This window comes from Triticum dicoccoides, chromosome 3B (genome assembly GCF_002162155.2).
Source record: "Triticum dicoccoides isolate Atlit2015 ecotype Zavitan chromosome 3B, WEW_v2.0, whole genome shotgun sequence".
Taxonomy (NCBI): domain Eukaryota; kingdom Viridiplantae; phylum Streptophyta; class Magnoliopsida; order Poales; family Poaceae; genus Triticum; species Triticum dicoccoides.
The window spans coordinates 140,282,604-140,307,062 of record NC_041385.1 but is presented as its reverse complement, the minus strand read 5'-3'; the positions used below and the strand labels follow the sequence as shown (position 1 = coordinate 140,307,062).

At 45.8% G+C, this 24,459-nt stretch overlaps 1 protein-coding gene across 1 annotated transcript; it reads right to left on the bottom strand.

Annotated features, from left to right (window-relative positions):
* Positions 1–21,249: 21,249 nt before the first annotated feature.
* LOC119275196 (auxin-responsive protein IAA1-like) lies at positions 21,250–24,043 on the bottom strand. The gene is made up of 5 exons (XM_037555997.1): positions 23,704–24,043; positions 23,339–23,559; positions 23,126–23,240; positions 21,877–21,938; positions 21,250–21,754 (listed from the first exon to the last, which is right to left on the bottom strand). Exons 1-5 carry the CDS (start codon positions 23,892–23,894, stop codon positions 21,735–21,737), a joined length of 609 nt encoding a protein of 202 aa, XP_037411894.1. The 5' UTR covers positions 23,895–24,043; the 3' UTR covers positions 21,250–21,734.
* Between the last annotated feature and the right edge of the window lie 416 nt (positions 24,044–24,459).

Sequence of the window (24,459 nt, the reverse complement as noted above, 5' to 3'; positions counted from 1 at the left end):
ATAGTTTTTATTATACCCAACTTGGATGCCCATCATTCTAGGACCAATTTTATAACCATAGCAAATACCATGTTGTTCTAAAAGAATCTCAAAATAATATAAGTGAAGCATGAGAGATCAATAATTTCTACAAAATAAAGCCACCGCCGTGCTCTAAAAAGATATAAGTGAAGCACTAGAGCAAAATTGCCAAGCTCAAAAGATATAAGTGAGGCACATAGAGTATTCTAATAAATTCTGAATCATGTGTGTCTCTCCCAAAAGGTGTGTACAGCAAGGATGATTGTGGTAAACTAAAAAGCAAAGACTCATATCATACAAGATGCTCCAAGCAAAACACATATCATGTGGTGAATAAAAATATAGCTCCAAGTAAAGTTATGATAGACGAAGACGAAAGAGGGGATGCCTTCCGGGGCATCCCCAAGCTTAAATTTTTGGTTGTCCTTGAATTATCTTGGGGTTCCGTGGGCATCCCCAAGCTGAGGCTCTTGCCACTCTTTATTCCATAATCCATCAAATATTTACCCAAAACTTGAAAACTTCACAACACAAAACTCAACAGAAAATCTCATAAGCTCCGTTAGTGCAAGAAAGAAAAACCACCATATAAGGTACTGTAATGAACTCATTATTTATTTATATTGGTGTTAAACCTACTGTATTCCAACTTCTCTATGGTTCATACCCCCCGATACTAGCCATAGATTCATCAAAATAAGGAAACAACACACGAAAAACAGAATCTGTCAAAAACAGAACAGTCTGTAGAAATTTGTAACTTTTGAATACTTCTGGAACTCTAAAAAACCCTACCAAAATAGGAATTCCTAGGAAATTTGTCTATTGATCTAATTCAAAAAGAATCAACTAAAAAGCACGTTTCTGTGATTTATTAAAATTATTCTCGTGCACCCAAAAGTTTCTGTTTTTCAGCAAGATCAAATTAACTATCACCATAGGTTATCCTATAGGTTCTACTTGGCACAAAAACTAAATAAAACATAAAACCACATCTAAACAGAGGCTAGATGAATTATTTATTACTAAATAGGAACAAAAATAAAATTGGGTTGCCTCCCAACAAGCACTATCGTTTAACGCCCCTAGCTAGGCATAAAAGAGAAAATAGATCTAAGTATTGCCATCTTTGGTATTAAATTCATAAGTGGCTCTCATAATAGATTCATAAGGTAATTTGATCTTATTTCTAGGAAAGTCTTCCATGTCTTTCCTTAATGGGAATTGGAATCTAATATTCCCTTCCTTCATATCAATAATTGCACCAATCGTTCTAAGGAAGGGTCTACCAAGAATAATAGGACAAGAAATATTGCAATCTATATCAAGAACGATAAAATCTACAGGCACATAATTCATATTTGCAACAATAAGAACATCATTAATCCTTCCCATAGGTCTCTTAATGGTGGAATCCGCAAGGTGCAAGTTCAAAGAGCAATCGTCAAATTCACGGGAACCTAGCACATCACATGAAGTTTTTGGAATCGTGGAAACACTAGCACCCAAATCTCACAAAGCATAGCATTCATGATATTTACTTTTAATTTTAGTAGTAGGTTCCCACTCATCATAAAGTTTTCTATGGATAGAAACCTCTAATTCAAGTTTTTCCTCATAAGATTGCATTAAAGCATCAACGATATGTTTAGTAAAAGCTTTATTTTGACTATAAGCATGAGGAGAATTTAGCACGGATTGCAACAAGGAAATACAATCTATTAAAGAACAATTATCATAATTAAATTCCTTGAAATCCAAAATAGTGGGTTCATCGCTATGTAAAGTTTTGACCTCTCCAATCCCACTTTTACCAATTTGAGCATCAAGATCTAAAAACTCTGAATCATTGGGACGCCTTTTAACTAAAGTTGACTCATCTCCAGTCCCATAATTATCAAGATTCATATTGCAAAACAAAAGATTTAATAGGAGACACATCAATTACTTTTAGATCTTCATCATTATTTTCATGGAAACTAGAGGAACACGCTCTTACAAAGCAATCTTTCTTAGCACGCATCCTAGTGGTTATTTCTTTGCACTCATCAATGGAAATTCTCATGGCTTTTAGAGACTCATTGATATCATGCTTAGGTGGAATAGATCTAAGTTTCAAAGAATCAACATCAAGAGAAATTCTATCCACGTTCCTAGCCAATTCATCAACTTTAAGCAATTTTTCTTCAAGCAAAGCATTGAAATTCTTTTGAGAGATCATAAATTCTTTAACACTATTCTCAAAATCAGAGGGCATATTATTAAAATTTCCATATGAGTTGTTGTAGGAATTACCATAATTATTAGAGGAATTACTAGGAAACGACCTAGGATTAAAGTTTCCTCTATAAGCATTGTTACCAAAATTATTTCTACCAACAAAATTCACATTCATAGATTCATTATTATTCTCAATCAAAGTAGACAAAGGCATATTATTAGGATCAATTGGAGCACTCTTAGTAGCAAACAATTTCATAAGTTCATCCATCTTTCCACTCAAAACATTAATCTCTTCTATCGCATGAACTTTTTTACTAGTAGATCTTTCGCTGTGCCATTGAGAATAATTAACCATAATATTATCTAGGAGTTTAGTAGCTTCTCCTAAAGTGATTTCCATAAAAGTGCCTCCCACGGCCGAATCTAAAAGATTTCTAGAAGCAAAATTCAATCCGGCATAAAAATTTTGTATGATCATCCATAAATTCAAACCATGTGTAGGGCAATTACGTATCATTAATTTCATCCTATCCCAAGATTGTGCAACATGTTCATGATCTAGTTGCTTAAAATTCATAATATTTTTTCTAAGAGAGATGATCTTAGTGGGAGGAAATACTTAGAGATAAAAGCATCTTTGCATTTATTCCATGAATCAATACTAGTTTTAGGCAAAGATGAAAACTAAGTCTTAGCACGATCTCTAAGTGAAAACGGAAATAACTTCAATTTAACAATATCATTATCTGTGTCTTTCTTCTTTTGCATATCACACAAATCAACAAAGTTGTTTAAATGAGTAGCGGCATCTTCACTAGGAAGGCCGGAGAATTGATCTTTCATGACAAGATTCAACAAAGCAGCATTGGTTTCACAAGATTTAGCATCATTAAGAGGAGCAATTGGAGTGCTAAGGAAATCATTATTATTGGTATTGGAAAACTCACACAATTTAGTATTATCTAGCGCCATCGTGACAAGCAATCCAACACACAAGCACACAAGAGGCAAGCAAAAAAGAGGCGAACGGAAAAGAGAGGGCGAATAAAACAGCAAAGGTGGAGTGGGGGAGAGGAAAACGAGAGGCAAATGAAAAATAATGTAATGCGAGGGAGATGAGTTTGTGATGGGTACTTGGTATGTCTTGACTAGGGCAAAGACCTCCCCGGCAACGGTGCCAGAAATCCTTCTTGCTACCTCTTGAGCACCGCGTTGGTTTTTCCCTTGAAGAGGAAAGGGTGATGAAGCAAAGTAGCGTAAGTATTCCCCTCAGCTTTTGAGAACCAAGGTATCAATCCAGTAGGAGGCTCCACGCAAGTCCCACGTACCTACACAAACAAACAAGAACCTCACAACCAATGCGATAAAGGGGTTGTCAATCCCTTCACGGCCACTTGCGAAAGTGAGACTGATAGAGATAATAAGATAAGATAAATATTTTTGGTATTTTTATGATATAGATTGAAAAGTAAAGATTGCAAAATAAAGTAGATTGGAAAGTTATATGATGGAAAATAGAATCGGGGGCCATAGGTTTCACTAGTGGCTTCTCTCAAGATAGCATAAGTATTATAGTGGGTGAACAAATTACTATCGAGCAATTGATAGAAAAGTGCATAGTTATGAGAATATCTAGGCATGATCATCTATATAGGCATCACGTCCGCGACAAGTAGATCGAAACGATTCTGCATCTACTACTATTACTCCACACATCGACCGCTATCCAGCTTGCATCTAGAGTATTAAGTTCATAAGAACAGAGTAACGCATTAGGCAAGATGACATGATGTAGAGGGATGAACTCAGGCAATATGATAAAAACCCCATCTTTTTATCCTCGATGGCAACAATACAATACGTGCCTTGCTGCCCCTGTTGTCACTGGGAAAGGACACCGCAAGATTGAACCCAAAGCTAAGCACTTCTCCCATTGCAAGAAAGATCAATCTAGTAGGCCAAACCAAACTGATAATTCGAAGAGACTTGCAAAGGTAACCAATCATACATAAAAGAATTCAGAGGAGATTCAAATATTTCTCATAGATAAACTTGATCATGAACCCACAATTCATCGGATCTCGACAAACACACCGCAAAAAGAGTTACATCAAATAGATCTCCAAGAAGATCGAAGAGAACTTTGTATTGAGATTCAAAGAGAGAGAAGAAGCCATCTAGCTAATAACTATGGACCCGAAGGTCTATGGTAAACTACTCACAACTCATCGGAGAGGCCTTGGCGATGATGTAGAAGCCCTCTGTGATCGATTCCCCCTCCGGCGGAGCGCCGGAAAAGGCTCCAAGATGGGATCTCACGGGTACAAAAGGTTGCGGCGGTGGAAATAGGGTTTTGTCGTGCTCCTGGGTGTTTTCAGGGTACGAGAGTATATATATAGGCGAAGGAGGCCGGTCAGGGGAGCCATGAGGGGCCCACGAGGGTGGGGGCGCGCCCTGCACCCTCGTGGCCGCCTCGGCTGCTTCTTGACGTCCACTCCAAGTCTCCTGGATTGCGTTTGTTCCAAAAAGATCGCTCCCGAAGGTTTCATTCCGTTTGGACTCCGTTTGATATTCCTTTTCTTCGAAACACTGAAATAGGCAAAAAACATAGCAATTCGGGTTGAGCCTCTGGTTAGTAGGTTAGTCCCAAAAATGATATAAAAGTGTAAAGTAAAGCCCATAAACATCCAAAACGGGTAATATAATAGCATGGAACAATCAAAAATTATAGATATGTTGGAAACGTATCAGGCTCTCGAAAGTTTAAACCCTGTAGGGGTGTCCCAACTTAACCCATTAAAAGCTCACGATCTGCGGAGACAATCCTCCATCTCGAGACATCCGATCAGACTCGGGATCCCGGTGCACAAGACATTTTGACAATGGTAAAACAAGTCCAGCAAGACCTCCTGGTGTGCCGACACCCTAATAGTAGCCACGTGTATCTCGTCTCAGGCCACATCTAGATGAGCAGTACGTACGGCAACCGAAAACCCCTGGTGAAGGGGTGGCAGCGCAAGTGGCTCTGTTTGGGACCAACACCATCAGCACTGCCCCCCCCATATTATGTTGAATTAAGGAACCTCAGGGATACGACCCCCTATGCCAAGTAATTAATTAATTCAATATTATTATGTTGGCAAATGTTAAAACCAATGTTGGGCCTTGCTAGAAGAGTTTTATTCAAACCCTCACCATGTTAGGGACGCAAAATTAAGGAACATAACACCGGTATGACGGAAGCTAGGGTGGCAAGAGTGGAACAAAACACCAGGCATAAGGCTGAGCCTTCGCCCCTTTACCAAGTATATGTGTACATTAATTAAATATAAGAGATATTGTGATATCTCAAGATATCCATGTCCCAACATGGAACAACCTACAACTAGTAACGCTATAAGAGGGGTTGAGCAAAGCGGTAACATAGCCAAACAATGGTTTGCTGGGATGGTGGAAAAGATTAGAGGTTGTTTCATGGCATATTGGGAGGCTTGATAAACAAGTGGTAGGAAGCGCGGCATAGCGATAGCATCGAGACAACTAGCATAGCTGTCACGCCCAATATGCGACCCTATCCAAAAGGAACTCGAAGGTCCCACCAAGGATAGACCCGCATATTGAAACGCTTTTGCAAGGTGGATATCATTACATCAACATTACATAATAGATGGGGATACATACATAAGGCATACAATGCCACACGAATACAACATCACAATACATCAGAGCATCATCCGACTACGGATGAATCACAAACAGAAACTCAAACGACATCCACCCTGCTAGCCCAGGCTGCCGACCTGGAACCTATCCCCTGATCGAAGAAGCAGAAGAAGAACTCCAAACAAGTAAACATCGCTCTCGCATCATGATCATCGCGAAACCTGTACCTGCAACTATTGTTGTAGTAATCTGTGAGCCACGAGGACTTAGCAATCCCATTACCATGGGTATCAAGACTAGCAAAGCTTAAAGGGAAAGGAAGGGGTAAAGTGGTGAGGCTGCAGCAGCGACTAAGCATATATGGTGGCTAACATACGAAAATAAGAGTGAGAAGAGAGAAAGCAGAACGGTCGTCAACTAATAATGATCAAGAAGTGATCCTGAACTCCTACTTACGTCAAACATAACCCAAAGACCGTGTTCACTTCCCGAACTCCGCCGAGAAGAGACCATCACGGCTACACACGCGGTTGATGCGTTTTAATTTGGATCTGGTGTCAAGTTATCTACAACCGGACATTAACAAATTCCCATCTGCCTATAACCGCAGGCACGGCTTTCGAAAGATTATACCCTGCAGGGGTGTCCCAACTTAGCCCATGACAAGCTCTCGCGATCAACGAAGGAATAGACCTTCTCCCAGGAAGACCCGATCAGACTCGGAATCCCGGTTTACAAGACATTTCGACAATGGTAAAACAAGACCAGCAAGACCGCCCGATGCGCCGACAATCCCGATAGGAGCTGCACATATCTCGTTCTCAGGGCAACACCGATGAGCAATCCGTACAACTAAAACCAGACCTCAAGTTTCCCTGAGGGGGCGCTGCAAAGGGCTCTAGTTCGGACCAACACTTAGACAAGCACTGGCCCGGGGGGGCTGTAATAAAGATGACCCTTGGGTTAATTACTCCCAAGGGAAATATAGGTGGTGGTGAGGCAAATGGTAAAACCAAGGTTGGGCCTTGCTGGAGGACTTTTATTCAAAGCAAACTGTCAAGGGGGTCCCATAAATCACCCGACCGCGTAAGGAACGCAAAAACCGAGAACATAACACCAGTATGACGGAAACTAGGGCGGCAAGAGTGGAACAAAACACCGGGCATAAGGCCGAGCCTTCCACCCTTTACCAAGTATATAGATGCATTAATAATATAAAAGATATTGTGATATCCCAACCAAAATCCTGTCCACCATGGAGCAATCTTCAACTTCACCTGCAACTAGCAACGCTATAAGAGGGCTGAGCAAAGCGGTAACATAGCCAAGCAACGGTTTGCATAGGAAAGGTGTCAAAGGTTAGAGGCTGACATGGCAATTTGGGATGGCTTGATAAACAGGTAATAGGTAGCGCAACATAGCGATAGAACGAAGCAACTAGCATAGCAATGATAGTAGTGTGATCCAGGGTAGCGGTCATCTTGCCTGAAATCCCGCTAGGAAGAAGAACGAGTCCATGAAGAAGCCGAACGAGAGCAGTCGAACGAATCCTCACAATTGCAACATTACCGGAACTAAGAAGCAACACCGGAAAGAAACAAACAACATGGTAAACACACACGCGTAGTCATGGCATGATGCACAATCAAGTATGATGCATGTCCGATTTAACGAGCCATGGCATGGAAAACTGCAACACACAATACTACAAATTAAATGGAGCTTAATATGCAACGAGTTGCATATTGACAAAACACCACATGCAATTATTTAGTTTGATCTCGGTTATGTACCCAACAATATTAAATGTTATTAGCATGGCAAGGGGGTGAAACATAATGGAACTACCTATCTAGGCAAGTTTAAATGAGGCCGGAAATAACAAACAACAATTCCGGAAAAACCCCATATGCATATTTCAGATTCGGTACTGTTCTTCCCTAAACACAATTTTATTGTTGTTAAACAGGAAAATAAAGTGCACCATGTTAATCTAGGCATTTTTCCACCCCATTTACATATAAAGTTTGTTTAAAACGGAGCTACGGTTATTTAGTTATGAATTAAAGCATTTTAGCATGGCATATTAGCAAATTTAAATAAATAGCAAGTTAAACATTTTAAACATGGATGAAAATGGCATATTATTAATCTACACAATTTTCTGAGCATTTTACATATTTAAATTATTTACATATGATGCATATTTTGTGAGTTATTAAATGCATGAACAACAGGGGGTTTTCTGTAAAATAGGCAGTCTCTGGATAATTAGCAAATTTGTAGGACTGAAAAAAAAACGCATGCGGGCCGAATCTGCTGGGCGCAAGCTAACATGTGGTGCGCTGGGGCGAGGGATAGGCTGGAGGCTCACCATGGGCTTCAGCCCAGTCGGAGGAGAGGCCAAGGCAGGCCTTGGAGGCCGCTGGCCCGCGGGGCCTGGAGGAGTCGGTGCGCTGGGCCTGGAGTGGAGGGGCCGAGGCCCACGTGGGGAGGCCGGGCCACGAGGCCGACGGCGCCTGCGTCATCCTCCCGACGCACAGAGACGAGGCCGGCGGCGCGGAAGGCGATGAGAGCCGGCGGTGGGGCGAGGGAAGGCCGGAGAGGTCCGGGATGGGGCGGATCCGGCGGATCCCGGCCGGATCCATCCATTCCCGATGGAGGCGGCGCACGGTGACGACTCCGGCGAGGAGCTGCAAGGGCGGCGGGGATCTGCAGAGGGGAGAGCTCGTGAGGAAGAGGGAGGAGAGGGAAACGAGGCGGCGGCAGCGCGTTGACCTAGAGCGGCGGCGGTGCGGCAAGGTCCGTCGAGGCGGCATGGGGTCTGGCGAGGCGAAGGGAAGGAGGTCGAGGCCAGATCGGGCGCTGCCGGATCTTCCTGGCTCAGGGATGAGGGGAAGCGGCGCTTGGGCGCGGGCGAGCGGGAGCCGGGCCCAGATGGGTTTCGGCGAGCTCCGATCTGGGCCTCACGGGCTTGAGGTGGAGGAGGCGCGCTGGGGGAGGCAAGGTGGCGCGCTGGGAGAGGTGGAGGGCGATGGCACGGAAAAAGAGGAGGAGGGGGGTAGGCTGCCAGAATTGGAAGGGGAAGGTGTATATAAAGGGGTAGGGGCTAGGGTTTGAGGGTTTGGGGGCGTTTCGGGGCCTCAGATCGACATCGGGCGGCTCCGGACAGAGGGGGGGACTAGGTGGCTGCAGGTGGGCTGTGTAGAATGCCTCGAGCTGAGAAGAGAGAGAAACAGAGCGACCCGGTGGCAGCTTCCGACTACCGAAAATGTCCGACGATTAAACTGACTATATCGCGGTTATAAATATAACGGTTGAGCAGTCAAACAGACTCCGAATGCGACGAAACTTGGCAGGCGGCCTGTCTACACTATAATAAGACCGCACGACAAGTTGCAACCCATTCCAAGAACATTTTTATGCCGCTTATAAAATAATATTTCGGAGGTGCCGCGGGCGCGTGCGAGTGTATCGGGGCTCAGAACGGACAACGGAGAGAACCGGCGGAACACGAACGGATGCAAGTTTTATGAAAACGATGCCGATGCAAAGCGCATGATGCTATGAGATGAGATGCATAACAAGAACAAAATGCAAAACAACAGACAAAAACCCAACCACGAAGGAAATATCATATAGCATCTCCGGAAAAGGCAAGAGTCGGAGTTACGAATATGGAAAGTTGTATCCGGGGCGTTACAACCGGTGGTTCGTTCAAGATTCCTCTTCCTTTGTTATCATATCAATTCATTCATTGTTAACAAATCCAACCGGTGGTTCCATCAATACCTTCTCAAGTTTATGCTATATCTCTCTTAATTCTTTCTACGAGAATAAGTAGTATGCCAAATCCGTTGCTTGTCATCAATTTAAATTGGTGAAGGATAGGCATGACATAATTCTTATTCTTGTTTCATCCAAGTGATTAATTCCTTCTTCCGAAGATTGTTCATGATGAAGTAATTCTCGGTTCTAGTATTCATCTTTTCTTTTCGGAGTTCCAAGTTCTCTTGGTTATATCATCGCAAAGCTCCATCTAAATCATTGCAAGGTTTCACCTTGTGTTTTCAACTTCTCTTTCTTTCTATCATCCTTTCATTACCGGAGTTCTTCATGGAGGCTCTACATGATGGTTCATCAAGGATTCTTTTCATTCTTCAATTGTTCTTCAAGATTTCTCTCGAGGTGATGATCCGCCAAGTACACTCTAAAATAAACATGGTGCTCAACACATGTTTTGTTTTGACTAGTTCAAGCATTCTTCATCTTGCATTCTGAAATGCAATTCTTTCTACCTTATCTCTTGAGGTGGTGTTATGTCAGTCTTGACAATTTGGGTTCGTGTTTCATGATTCACATGTTGTCAAGAATGAGGTATTTTAAATCCATCAATCCCTCCATTGGAGTTATCTTGTGTCATATTTCACCTAAAGCCTTCCATTGGGAATGTTGCTATTTGTGGTGCTTATCATTGATCCAAGCTTTCTCCATATCCTTCTCGATGAAAGAAGTTTTCATCTCTTCGTTGCTCTCAAACAAGCAATTGTTTTTCGTTAGTGGCAGAATTTCACTTCAAGCGTTGAGATGTTTCCATAAGCCCACTACAAGTTTATTCGTTTCGTTGTTGGTTTTCCAACAACTACGTTCTATTCTTCTTTGCAAGGATGCTTTCCAAGCTGATTTGTGGTACAAGTTGGCATTTTCTTCTCCATTCTTCTATTTCAACGATCTAGCTTCTATTCTTTCATTCCGAAGGCATTGTGATGTTGTTCTCTTCACTCATCATCTTGTTTTGTCAAGATCGTGTTCTTTTCCTTGCTTATCCATTTAACCGGAGTGTTGTGTCTATCATTCCTCATTTAACCGGAGTCTCATCCAAGTGCTTTCATTTTGCCAAGTTCATGTTCTATTCCTTCCATGTTCAACCGGAGTGCTGCCCGAATTCTTCCTCTCTCATCTTGTTTTAACCGGAGTGGTTTCGAATTCTATCTTGTCAATTAAACTCTTGATTCATGTCCTTGCAACCTTCAAGTTATCGTAATGTTCCTTGTTCCTCTTTTCTAACGGATTGTTTGCAATCTCGCTCATCTCTAATTGCTCAACCTCTCAAGGTTCGTGGTTTCACTCATTGGTCGAAGAAGCAACTTAGTTTACCTCTTCTCTTCCTCTTCCGTTTCCCTCCGGTGCCATCCTAGATCTCGGGATGAGATCCTCTCGTAGTGGTGGAGTGTTGTAACGCCCCGGATACAACTTTCCATATTCGTAACTCCGACTCTTGCCTTTTCCGGAGATGCTATATGATATTTCCTTCGTGGTTGGGTTTTTGTCTGTTGTTTTGCATTTTGTTCTTGTTATGCATCTCATCTCATAGCATCATGCGCTTTGCATCAGCATCGTTTTCATAAAACTTGCATCCGTTTGTGTTCCGCCGGTTCTCTCCGTTGTCCGTTCCGAGCCCCGACACACTCGCACGCGCCCGCGGCACCTCCGAGATATTATTTTATAAGCGGCATAAAAATGTTCTCGCAATGGGTTGCAACTTGTCGTGCGGTCTTATTATAGTGTAGACAGGCCGCCTGCCAAGTTTCGTCGCATTCGGAGTCCGTTTGACTGCTCAACCGTTATATTTATAACCGCGATATAGTCGGTTTAATCGTCAGACGTTTTCGGTATCCGGAAGCTGCCACTGGGTCGCTCTGTGTCTCTCTCTTCTCAGCTCGAGGCATTCTACACAGCCCACCTGCAGCCACCTAGTCCCCCCCTTTGTCCGGAGCCGTCCGATGTCGATCTGAGGCCCCGAAACGCCCCCAAACCCTCAAACCCTAGCCCCTACCCCTTTATATAATCCTTCCCCTTCCAATTCTGGCAGCCTACCCCCCTCCTACTCTTTTTCCGCGCCGTCGCCCTCCACCTCTCCCTGCGTGCCACCTCGCCTCCCCCAGCGCGCCTCCTCCACATCAAGCCCGCGAGGCCCAGATCGGAGCCCGCCGAAACCCATCTAGGCCCGGCTCCCGCTCACCCGCGCCCAAGCGCTGCTTCCCCTCGTCCCCGAGCCAGGAAGATCCGGAAGCGCCCGATCTGGCCTCGACCTCCTTCCCTTCTCCTCGCCGGACCCCATGCCGCCTCGCCGGACCTTGCCGCGCCGCCGTCGCTCCAGGTCAACGCGCTGCTGCCGCCCCGTTTCCCTCTCCTCCCTCTTCCTCACGAGCTCTCCCCTCTGCAGATCCCTGGCGCCCTTGCAGCTCCTCGCCGGAGTCATCCCCGTGCGCCGCCGCCACCGGGAATGGATGGATCCGGCCGGGATCCGCCGGATCCGCCCCATCCCGGACCTCTCCGGCCTTCCCTCGCCCCACCGTCGGCGCTCATCGCCTTCCGCGCCGCCGGCCTCGTCTCTGTGCGTTGGGAGGACGACGCAGGCGCCGCCGGCCTCATGGCCCGGCCTCCCCACGTGGGCCTCGGCCCCTCCCCTCCAGGCCTAGCGCGCCGACTCCTCCAGGCCCCGCGGGCCAGCGGCCTCCAAGGCCTGCCTTGGCCTCTCCTTCGACTAGGCTGAAGCCCATGGTGAGCCTCCAGCCTATCCCTCGCCCCAGCGCACCACATGTTAGCTTGCGCCCACCAGATTCGGCCCGCATGCATTTTTTTCAGTCCTGCGAATTTGCTAATTATCCAGAGACTGCCTGTTTTACAGAAAACCCCCTGTTGTTCATGCATTTAATAACTCACAAAATATGCATCATATGTAAATAATTTAAATATGTAAAATGCTCAGAAAATTGTGTAGATTAATAATATGCCATTTTCATCCATGTTTAAAATGTTTAACTTGTTGTTTATTTAAATTTGCTAATATGCCATGCTAAAATGCTTTAATTCATAACTAAATAATCGTAGCTCCGTTTTAAACAAACTTTATATGTAAATGGGGTGGAAAAATGCCTAGATTAACATGGTGCACTTTATTTTCCTGTTTAACAACAATAAAATTGTGTTTAGGGAAGAACAGTACCGAATCTAAAATATGCATATGGGGTTTTTCCGGAATTGTTGTTTGTTATTTCCGGCCTCATTTAAACTTGCCTAAATAGGTAGTTCCATTATGTTTCACCCCCTTGCCATGCTAATAACATTTAATATTGTTGGGTACATAACCGAGATCAAACTAAATAATTGCATGTGGTGTTTTGTCAATATGCAACTCGTTGCATATTGAGCTCCATTTAATTTGTAGTATTGTGTGTTGCAGTTTGCCATGCCATGCCTCTTTAAATCGTACATGCATCATACTTGATTGTGCATCATGCCATGACTATGCATGTGTGTTTACCATGTTGTTTGTTTCTTTCCGGTGTTGCTTCTTAGTTCCGGTAATGTTGCGATTGTGAGGATTCGTTCGACTGCTCCCGTTCGTCTTCTTCATGGACTCGTTCTTCTTCCTAGCGGGATTTCAGGCAAGATGACCGCTACCCTGGATCTCACTACTATCATTGCTATGCTAGTTGCTTCGTTTTATCGCTATGCTGCGCTACCTATTACCTGTTTATCAAGCATCCCAAATTGCCATGTCAGCCTCTAACCTTTGACACCTTTCCTATGCAAACCGTTGCTTGGCTATGTTACCGCTTTGCTCAGCCATCTTATAGCGTTGCTAGTTGCAGGTGAAGTTGAAGATTGCTCCATGGTGGACAGGATTTTGGTTGGGATATCACAATATCTCTTATATTATTAGTGCATCTATATACTTGGTAAAGGGTGGAAGGCTCGGCCTTATGCCTGGTGTTTTGTTCCACTCTTGCCGCCCTAGTTTCCATCATACCGGTGTTATGTTCCCGGTATTTGCGTTCCTTACGCGGTCGAGTGATTTATGGGACCCCCTTGATAGTTCGCTTTGGATAAAACTCCTCCAGCAAGGCCCAACCTTGGTTTTACCATTTGCCTCACCACCACCTATATTTCCCTTGGGAGTAATTAACCCAAGGGTCATCTTTATTACAGCCCCCCCCCCCCGGGCCAGTGCTTGTCTAAGTGTTGGTCCGAACTAGAGCCCTTTGCAGCGCCCCCTCAGGGAAACTTGAGGTCTGGTTTTAGTTGTACGGATTGCTCATCCGATGTTGCCCTGAGAACGAGATATGTGCAGCTCCTATCGGGATTGTCGGTGCATCGGGCGGTCTTGCTGGTCTTGTTTTACCATTGTCGAAATGTCTTGTAAACCGGGATTCCGAGTCTGGTCGGGTCTTCCTGGGAGAAGGTCTATTCCTTCGTTGATCGCGAGAGCTTGTCATGGGCTAAGTTGGGACACCCCTGCAGGGTATAATCTTTCGAAAGCCGTGCCTGCGATTATAGGCAGATGGGAATTTGTTAATGTCCGGTTGTAGATAACTTGACACCAGATCCGAATTAAAACGCATCAACCGCGTGTGTAGCTGTGATGGTCTCTTCTCGGCGGAGTTCGGGAAGTGAACACGGTCTTTGGGTTATGTTTGACGTAAGTAGGAGTTCAGGATCACTTCTTGATCATTATTAGTTGACGACCGTTCTGCTTGCTCTCTTCTTGCTCTTATTTGCGTATGTTAGCCACCATATATGCTTAGTCGCTGCTGCAGCCTCACCACTTTACCCCTTCCTTTCCCTTTAAGCTTTGCTAGTCTTGATACCCATGGTAATGGGATTGCTGAGTCCTCGTGGCTCACAGATTACTACAACAATAGTTGCAGGTACAGGTTTCGCGATGATCATGACGCGAGAGCGATGTTTACTTGTTTGGAGTTCTTCTTCTGCTTCTTCGATCAGGGGATAGGTTCCAGGTCGGCAGCCTAGGCTAGCAGGGTGGATGTCGTTTGAGTTTCTGTTTGTGATTCATCCGTAGTCGGATGATGCTCTGATGTATTGTGATGTTGTATTCGTGTGGCATTGTATGCCTTATGTATGTATCCCCATCTATTATGTAATGTTGATGTAATGATATCCACCTTGCAAAAGCGTTTCAATATGCAGGTCTATCCTTGGTGGGACCTTCGAGTTCCTTTTGGATAGGGTCGCATATTGGGTGTGACAATAGCAAAGATAGTAGTGAGACCCAAGGTGATGGTCATCTTGCCTGAAATCCCGCTAGGAAGAGGAACGAGTCCATGAAGAAGACGATCAGGCATAGACGAACCAAACGTAGTCGAGCGAATCCGAACGAACAAAACATGAGCTATCGAGAAGGAGCACAACCGGAAAGAAGCAAACAACATGGTAAACAACCATCACATAAACATGGCATGATGCACAAACAAGTATGATGCATGTCCGGTTTAATGATTCATGGATGGCAAAGTGCAACAAATAATGCTACAAATTAAGTGGAGCTCAATATGCAACGAGTTGCATATTGACGAAATACCACATTCATTTGTTTAGTTCTCTCCCGTTTATGTACCCAACAATATTAAATGTTGTTAAACATGGAAAGATGTGAAGCATAATTAAACTACCTATTTAGGCAAGTTTAAATGAGGCCGGAAACAACAAACAACAATTCCAGAAAATCCCCATGTCATTTAGCAATTTAATGCAAACAACAATTTTAAACATTTTAAATGTTTTTATCATGATGTGGATGACATATGCAAGTTATATGCAATTTTATGAAAATGTTGACATGAGCAAGTTATGAAGCATTTGGTCACAATGGCGGAACGAAAGGGGTGCCACGGCAACGACAATGGAAATGGTGCCACGACAACATTCCGATGACCCGACAACTCGCCGAGATGTCAGTGCAAAAGAAAGTGTGGATTTATGGAACATGCAAAAGATGGTGGGGTGATCCCGGTTACTGGGTTCCCACGGGTCGATGGCATGGCAAGCGAGGAGGAACTTGCAATGACAACTCGAACATGGTGCAAACACGAGCATCTCATGCAACACATGCATTCGGTCCATGGATGGTCGTCTCGATGTTATACCTTCGAGGCGTGCATTTTTAGCGTGGTTCGAGTCGTAGTGGAAGTAGTGGTTCACGTTTCGTAGTCATGCGCACTCTATAGATTATTGGGTCACAGCGAGGAACTTGATGTCCACTGGTCGACGGTAGAGGAGGTAGTGGTACTATTCGTCGGTCGTCGTGGTACTTGGGGTCTTCGGACTTGTCAGTCTTGATTCTTGCGACGATAGTGGTACACATGGTAGTCGAACTTGGCGATCCAAAGGGGTACTTCGTGGTATTCCCTATAGTCGAACTTGAGGGGTCTTGGACTTGGGATTTTGGCGTCCGGGTTCAGTGGTCAAGCAGGTACTTGGCAGCAAAACAGGGGCGATGTACAAATGGACAAAAGAAACCAACCGCATCTGAAGGCAGCAGCTTGCAGACATGGTGTTCGGGGTGGGGTAGCTGGTGGCAACAAGAGATGACGGCAGGGGTGTTGTGCTTGGACGCGGAGCAGCAAGGGGAGGCTGCAGAGACGAGGTGGAGGAGGAGCTGTAGGCAGAAGCGGATGGAGATGGTGGTGGAGCTGCGCAGCTCGATGAAAGCAGAGGGCGGTGGAGCTCGCGCAGCGCCATGGGAAGCGGGGCAGGGGCGACCCTGGTTCTGGTCCGGCGGCGGCTGAGAACTTGGCGGGGCGACGAGCTCGATGCACGCGGCGTCGCAAGGGAAGGAGAAGGACGGCAGGGACAGGGCGTGGGGCCGACCGGATCTGGAGCTTGAGGCGTCCGGTGGCGGAGCTTGGGACGGCCGCACTGTGGAGGTCCGATCGACGCCACGGACGACGCGGCGACTGCTAGCGATGGGGGTCGAGGAGGTCGGGCGAGGCAGAGACGACGGGAAGGCGAGGGACGGCCAGGGCAGGACCGGGCGGCGAGGTCCGGCGACCCAATGATGGTCGGGACGTCTGTGATCTCATCCGGGACTCCGAACAAACATCAGTCATCAAAAAACACATAATTCATAATACAAATCATCATCGAACGTTAAGCATGCGTACCCTACGGGTTCGAGAACTATGTAGACATGATCGAGACACATCTCCGATCAATAACCAATAGAGGAACCTAGATGCTCATATTGGCTCCTAAATATTCTACAAAGATCTTTATCGGTCAAACCGCATAACAACATACGTTTGTTCCCTTTGTCATCGGTATGTTACTTGCCCGAGATTCGATTGTCGGTATCATCATACCTAGTTCAATCTCGTTACCGGCAAGTCTCTTTACTCGTTCCGTAATACTTCATCCCACAACTAACTCATTAGTCACATTGCTTGCAAGGCTTATAGTGATGAGCATTACCGAGAGGGCCCAGGGATACCTCTCCGAAATGCGGAGTGACAAATCCTAATCTCGATCTATGCCAACCCAACAAACCCCTTCGGAGACACCTGTAGAGCACCTTTATAATCACCCAGTTACGTTGTGACGTTTGATAGCACACAAGGTGTTCCTCTGGTATTCGGGATTTGCATAATCTCATAGTCTGAGGAACATGTATAAGTCATGAAGAAAGCAGTAGCAATGAAACTGTAACGATCATAATGATAAGCTAACAGATGGGTCTTGTCCATCACATCATTCTCCTAATGATGTGATCTCGTTCATCAAATGACAACACATGTTTATGGTTAGGAAACATAACCATCTTTGATAAAGGAGCTAGTCAAGTAGAGGCATACTAGGGACACTATGTTTTGTCTATGTATTCACACATGTACTAAGTTTCCGGTTAATACAATTCTAGCATGAATAATAAACATTTATCATGAAATAAGGAAATATAAATAACAACTTTATTATTGCCTCTAGGGCATATTTCCTTCATATATTCACAAGTGTCACCAGTCTAAGAAAGAACTCATTTTTCTTAAACTTGATTTTGAGAAGGCAAAGTTATTGCTCTTCGAGGTTATCGGTGTTGGTCGAGACGCTGCTTTGATGTTCTAGTCAGGGCAGGTTCCTTTGCGTTGTGTTTGTAATGTGTGCATAGGATTTTCTTCGGATTAGCTCGGTGTGGAGTATGTACTACACTTGTTGTTCGCAGCGAGTGGTAGTTTCTTGTTATTTTCTGCTGCCTTCTATAAAAATATGGTACGCCTTTGACGTACTCTAAAAAAGGCATTTGACATGCTTAATTATGACACTATCATCCAGCATGCTAGAGGCTTTGGTTCTAAATGGATCATCTAGATCAAGATGGTCTATGGAACTGGTTTGTCATTAGTATTATTAAATGGTGTCCCTGGCAAACAATTCTTGTGCAAAAAAGAGGGTCAGACAAGGAGATCCTCTATCCCTTTTGATCTTTGTCATTGCAATTGACTTGTTACAATCCATGATAAATGAAGCAATGCATAATTCACAGATTGAAGCACCTTTGATGCATCACTCATGCCCTGATTACCCAATTATCCAATATGCAGATGACACTGTCCTTATTGTCAATGATGACCCTGGACAACTGAACCACATCAAGAACCTATTGCTACACTATGAGGCATACACTGGATTGAAAGTTAACTATGCCAAGTCAGTCATGATCCCCATTAACACCCCTGATCATAAGATGATTGCACTATCTCCGATTTTTGGCTGTCAAGTGGTAGTTTCCCCCATATCTTGGTCGCCCACTGAGCATTTCCAAGCCTAATATTGAGGACTTAATGCCACTGCTACAAAGGGTTCAGAATAGACCGATCGGATGTTCTACTATGTTATCTTTTGGAGACAAGCTTATTCTCATCGAATATGTGTTTACAAGTCTGCATATTTACTAAATGTGCACTCTCAGGGTTCCTATAACAGTGATAAACCAACTCAAAATAGTATCCATACGTTGTTTCTGGAGAAAATATGGAGAACAAGAGAAAGGGCTATCATTTATTGCATGGGACAAAGTTTGTAAACCTAAAAACCAAGGGGGCCTTGGTGTGTTGGATATTAGCACCCACAATCAAGCTCTGCTAATGAAATTCTTGCACAAATTCTTGAATAATAAAGACATTCCATGGGTGAAGATCATATGGGAGGCCCACTACTCTTCATCTCGGCCTGGAGATAAACTAGTTGGCTCTTTCTGGTGGAAGGATATTTTAAAGCTTCTTCCCACCTACGAACAGTTTTCAATTTGTAAGGCTGGTAAGGGAGATACTGTGCTTTTCTGGTGGGACAGCTGGCGGGAGCTCCCACTCCAAACAAAATTACCTGAACTATTCTCTTTCTCCATCTCCAAAGATCTCACTTTCACAGGCCACTGTGACAACAAGCATATGATTAGCTCAATACGCTGCAAGCTTATTTACATGAAAGGCAAAATAGTCAAGCATCTGATCTTTGGACATACCCATTAACTAAAAAGCAATTCCTCCCTATGAACATGTACAAGTTGTTGATTGGTAATGTTGAGACACATCAGATCTTCTCAAAGCTCTGGAAAACCTCATGTAGACTGAGACATAAGATCTTTTTCTAGTTGATTCTTCATGATATAGTGAATACCAGGAATCTGCTACAGCAAAATCTATGTACTTGGAGAATTATGGATGTGCTTTATGCAATGAGAACACCGAGGAAACCTCCATTCATCTATTCTGGAATTGTCCATCCACACTCCACTGTTGGGACCTCATTACACCAGTGAAGAATAGAAGCATATTAGTATTTGATGAGATTCAAAATGCATGCACAAAACTAGACATTGCACTGGATATCGTCGTCATGGCGTGCTGGGCTACTTGGGCCGTAAAAAATGATAGAATCTTCAGGTATGCTCCCACCCACCACCAAGGGTGGATTCACTACCTTAAGGAAGGTCTTTTGACTACTCAGATCAGAGCTAACCCAGCGAAAGCAAGCAAGTTCAAAGATTGGATTGATTCAAACATAGTTTTGTAATATGATGATTTACTTCCCTAGAGAAGGTGTTGGCTAGGTTAGGCTCATTTGTACTTTTTTTGTACCCTGTTAATTAATAAAAATAGCGTAGAACAATTGTTCTATGGTTTCAGGTCAAAAAATGTGTGTAATTTTTGAGAATCTTTTGAAATCTAAAAATTTGAATTACTTGAATTTGGTGCTCCATGGAGCTCGAGCTCCATTAGCAAATTCCTTTTTTATCTCCTCTTTTGTCTTTCTTATTGAGATTACTCAATTAAAAATTATTTGTTTACCCAATTTAAACAACCTTGTGTCATATTTTACCCTTCTTAACATGTTTTGTCAAGCTGGTCCCACATGTCGGTTCAAACATGGCGTGCCTTAAGATTAACTTAAACGTGTAAGGCTCACGATAACCTGTAGAAATCCGGAGGAAAATGCTTGTAAAAAGGCCGAAGAAGAAACGCCAGCCTGAAATGGCTAAAATAACTCAAAATAAAGGAACTTTCTCTCTCTTTTTCTGCGGGAAAACTCAGAGAAACTTTCTCAGCCCTGTTTGAACATGCAGTACATACTAAAGAAGAAAGGAAAAAAGAAGTGGTTATTGTGAGGACAAGCAAGCTCCTTTGTGTTGGGTTGCTTTTGCTAAGATGGAACGATGCGCTCGTTTTCACATCCCCAAAACCCCTTTCGATCATTGCTCTCTTGAAACCACGGGTTGCTTCAGCGCCAAGCCCTCCTCCCAAATCTTTTCCCCTGCCCCGAGACCAAACAAGCATCGAGTCGAGGACCCTGAACCCGTCGCACGGCAAAGCATCAGGAATTTTTCGGCAGGGAAATGGATGCCACCATGCCATAGATAGAACCCGGGGGTTCCTGTTCCTGCCTGGGCTCTCAAGCCTGAACACGTACGATCTCGCATGTGCCCATCTGAAAGTTTTGTCCACCGTTTCTGTAAAGAGACGACGGAGGGAAGGGAAGAGACGAGGGAGACGCTGACGGGCGCAGAGCGGCCCGACATGGGGCGGCGGGGTCGTTTTCTCCGACGAGCGAAAGGGAAAGGAGCCAGCCTGCCACCCAGGCCGGTCTGGTCTGATCGGAATAACCGCGGCGTGGCCCCAGACAGCGAGGTGACTGGCGGGAAAGGGGGCAAAAGGGACGAAAACGACCTCCCGTCCGAGCTTATCAGCTCAAGCCTCAAGCAAAGGAAAGGAAATGGGATTGTGGAACAACAGCAGCAGCAGAAGCATCAACACGGCCTTCAGTTCAGCACCACAAGTCCACAACAATCATTCCTTCAGCACAGTGCAATTATTTTGATAATACCAGTCACCATGGTCGAAACACGGTTGATCCGATCTTGACCCAGGCCAGTCAGGTGCCACACGGCCCACCTGCTCTGGCCCCATTTTGAATGACCAGTCCGATCCATTTGGCAGCACAGTGGCATGGGGTTACAGCATATTTCACTTCACTGATAAAGATCGGATATGCATCATACATCCAAATTAATAGTATGAACAAGGTGGACACATTTCTTACAGTCTACTAGCATAAAAAATGAACTTCAGACAAAACCATCACTTGACACAAAAATAAACTCTACCAAGGCAAAGCCAAAGGCGTTGCCTGCGGCATCACAGGCGACCTCGCGACGGGTGCGCGCAAACAGCAGAGAACGCCGAGTTTCTGCAAGCTTGGTCTTATTCATCAAGAGACAAACAAACAAACTATATGTAAAGGCGTATATTTCAAGCTCCCAGTACTTTCACCATCACCATCTTCTATATGTAGTAGTAGAGACTATAGTGGTGCTGCTACAGACGAGTAATGAAACCAACAACTTTTCACGACCCAAGAGCATCAAGTAAACCCAAAGTGGTAACCGATAGCTGTACACATTCCTATCTCCTCGGCAGAGCAAAGCCTCCTCCTCCTTTCCGGCAGCACCGTTCGTAAGGGCCACGCGGCGTGCCTCACCGGGCAGCTCTGGGTGCTGCGAGCAACAGAAATGAGTTCACCGAATCAACACGGCTGATTGTGCACGTACGCACGACGTGAGATGACGGGCGCGGAGCATGGAAATCGTGTCGAAAACGACCGAGCACATGCACATACCTACGTTCACGGCCTCGGAGTTCTTCATCAGGCGGACGCGTTGGCAGGCTTCCTCAAACATCCTGCGTAAGCATACCAGAGGTTAGGAAGTTAGGAATGCATCGGTGTAACAAGTCTGGTGAGAACACTTCTCGTCATCTCCGGTTTCGAGTGGTTCGTTGCCATCCAACCGAGATAAAAGATAACGAAGAACTTAACAAGGGCCAGACCGCCAAACTATCTGGAACCCACACAAAGCAGTAACCACACTTCCTAGAAGGATCAAGAAACTATTGAAGGGTGCACAGTGAATTATAGTAGTGGAGAACAAAACTAGAAAGGAAACCTTGTCCGAAGTAGCCTATATCTTAACAAAGTTACAAAGCGGATTCTTTTTTAGTTAGACATAGGCTGATGGATAGGCATCATGGTCTGCCCTGTTACTGGAAAGAAGCTGGACATCAAAGTTTGCTTAATGTGCTAGGGTAGAATATGAACATAAATAGTAGTAATGCACTACAAGGCGCAATAATAACCAAGAAGAACCAAAGATTCAATTCTTATAACTGACCCACAGGGTCAATTCCTCTGGATGTGACATGAGCTCAAAAACAGAGATGTAAGTAAATCAGGCAGAGTATATTCGTTTGATTCAATTATCCAGGCCCCACTAGGTGAATTCAGATTATCTTCAGGGGGAAAAAGGACAGCTTATGTTCATTTTTGAAATGGTATTCAGTTGGTTCCCAAACCACTTTGCTCAGGTCTGCCATATTCTTACAAGCTACAATAACAATCGCAGTTAGATAAATACAGACGGAATCAGCGAAGCAATTAATCTGTTCAAATCTCATGGTACAGACCCACGCAATGCACTGTGTGCTAACAACCAACAACATCTACCGGGGATCTAATTATTATGTATGAAAAATCAATCTCTTGCTCTAAACCACAAGCAAAGCAACCTTGGTGTTTCGTAACCAAATCGTAAAGCATCAGTTCATCACAACCATGTCCGTTGCAGATCTCAATCAAGCAATCTAATCTTAACAAAAATCACTTGTAAAAGTACTAGAGGATTTGGTCAATTCACCCAGATCAATGATATCCAATTTGATCAGTCCAAGAGCCTGACAGACAAATTAACCCAGTCCAAACAATCATCCAAGCACATAGCAGCAACAGGACACAATCATCCAAGCACATAGCAAAAGCTGGTAAAGATAACAAATCAAGGGGAAATCAGGGGAGGGTGGCGCAAGAAGCTCACTTCCAGGGGACGTCGCCGACGAGCATCCAGTCGCCGTCCTTGTCCTCGTAGGTGGGCACGTACTCCGTCCCGTTCACCGCGTCCACCAGCTTCATCTCGTCGTTGGCGAACTTCCCTGCGCACACCCAGCACATCGTCAGTTCAGTTGAGAACATGAAGCCGGCAAGCATGAGCAGGGGCCGGAGGCGAGGAGGGGTCGATTAAGGTACTCACTGATGGTGAAGTGGGAGCAGAACTTGCCCTGGAGCGCGCGGAGGAGCTGGTCGTAGCCGGCGTAGTCCCGCAGGTTCACCTTGCGCAGGTAGGGCGCGCCATCGACGGCCACCTTGACGAACTTGGCCGGCGCGGCGGCCGCCCTGGTGGACCCGGCGGCGACGTTCTCGAGCGCGTTCTTGCGGAACGACCTCACCGGCGGCCAGCCAACCACCCGCTCCCTGGTGAGCCAAACAAACAGCGGAAACCCCGGGTCAGGTCAATCCCAACCCAACGAACTCCCACGCAGTTCGCCGCAAGAAAGAAAGCCTTTTTTTTACGGGGAGCAGACGACAGCAGGGGGGGGGAGGGAGGGTGGCGCGTACTTGGGGGCCGGCGGAGCCTCGGCGAGGAGGGAGGAGCGGTCGGCGAGGGAGCAGGAGGAGGAGGAGGAGGCGCCGCGCTTGCGGTCGGGGTCGCCGGGGAGGCGCAGGGTGAGCGTGAGCGCGGTGTCCTCGAAGTCGAGCCCGGACGCCGCGGACGACTCCGTGGAGCTCCGCTCCGTCTCCGCCGACATGGCCACCGGCGTCGTCGCCCTCGTCAGCCTCTCTCGAGTGTCGAGCTCTGCGCGCGTCGGCGGTGGTGGCGGTGGCGGTGGCGGCTGCGTCGTCTTCTTCTGCTGCTGCGAATGCTGCCTGCCTCTGGTCTGGTCCAGCTTTGTGCGGTCCGGGGAGGCGGCAGGTTGGTTATAGACAGACCAGGCGGGCGGGCAGTGCCTGCCACCGGTCACCGGCGGTCAACGGTCACTGCCCCGGCCCAGCTTTACGCACCGACGCACGCACCGCGCCATATTTCCACTCACACCCCTGCTCCCTTGCTCCAGTGGGACGGAGCCGCGATAACGGAGAAGCGCGAGGTGCGAGGCGCAAAACGGGCAGGGGTCGGCTTTCCCGAAACGGAACGGAAAGCGGAACAGTGGCGGCACGGCGGGCCGCGCGAGCGGGTGGGCCCGGGCTGCCGGTTGGGCGCCCTGCAGCGGCCCGCGGATGCGGCGAGCGGCGGGGCCCGCCGTGCCTTGCGCTGCACGGCCGGCCGGCCGCGCGATCGCCAGCGGACGGCGCGGGAGGCGTCGCTCGAGGACG

Excerpts from the sequence above, each read along its gene's own strand:
- LOC119275196 (XM_037555997.1), bottom strand. The coding sequence starts at position 23,894 with ATGTCGGCGGAGACGGAGCGGAGCTCCACGGAGTCGTCCGCGGCGTCC. Across the intron at positions 23,560-23,703 it reads GAGGCTCCGCCGGCCCCCAA|GGAGCGGGTGGTTGGCTGGC; the intron begins GTACGCGCCACC and ends TTGGCTCACCAG. Across the intron at positions 23,241-23,338 it reads CTGCTCCCACTTCACCATCA|GGAAGTTCGCCAACGACGAG; the intron begins GTGAGTACCTTA and ends GGGTGTGCGCAG.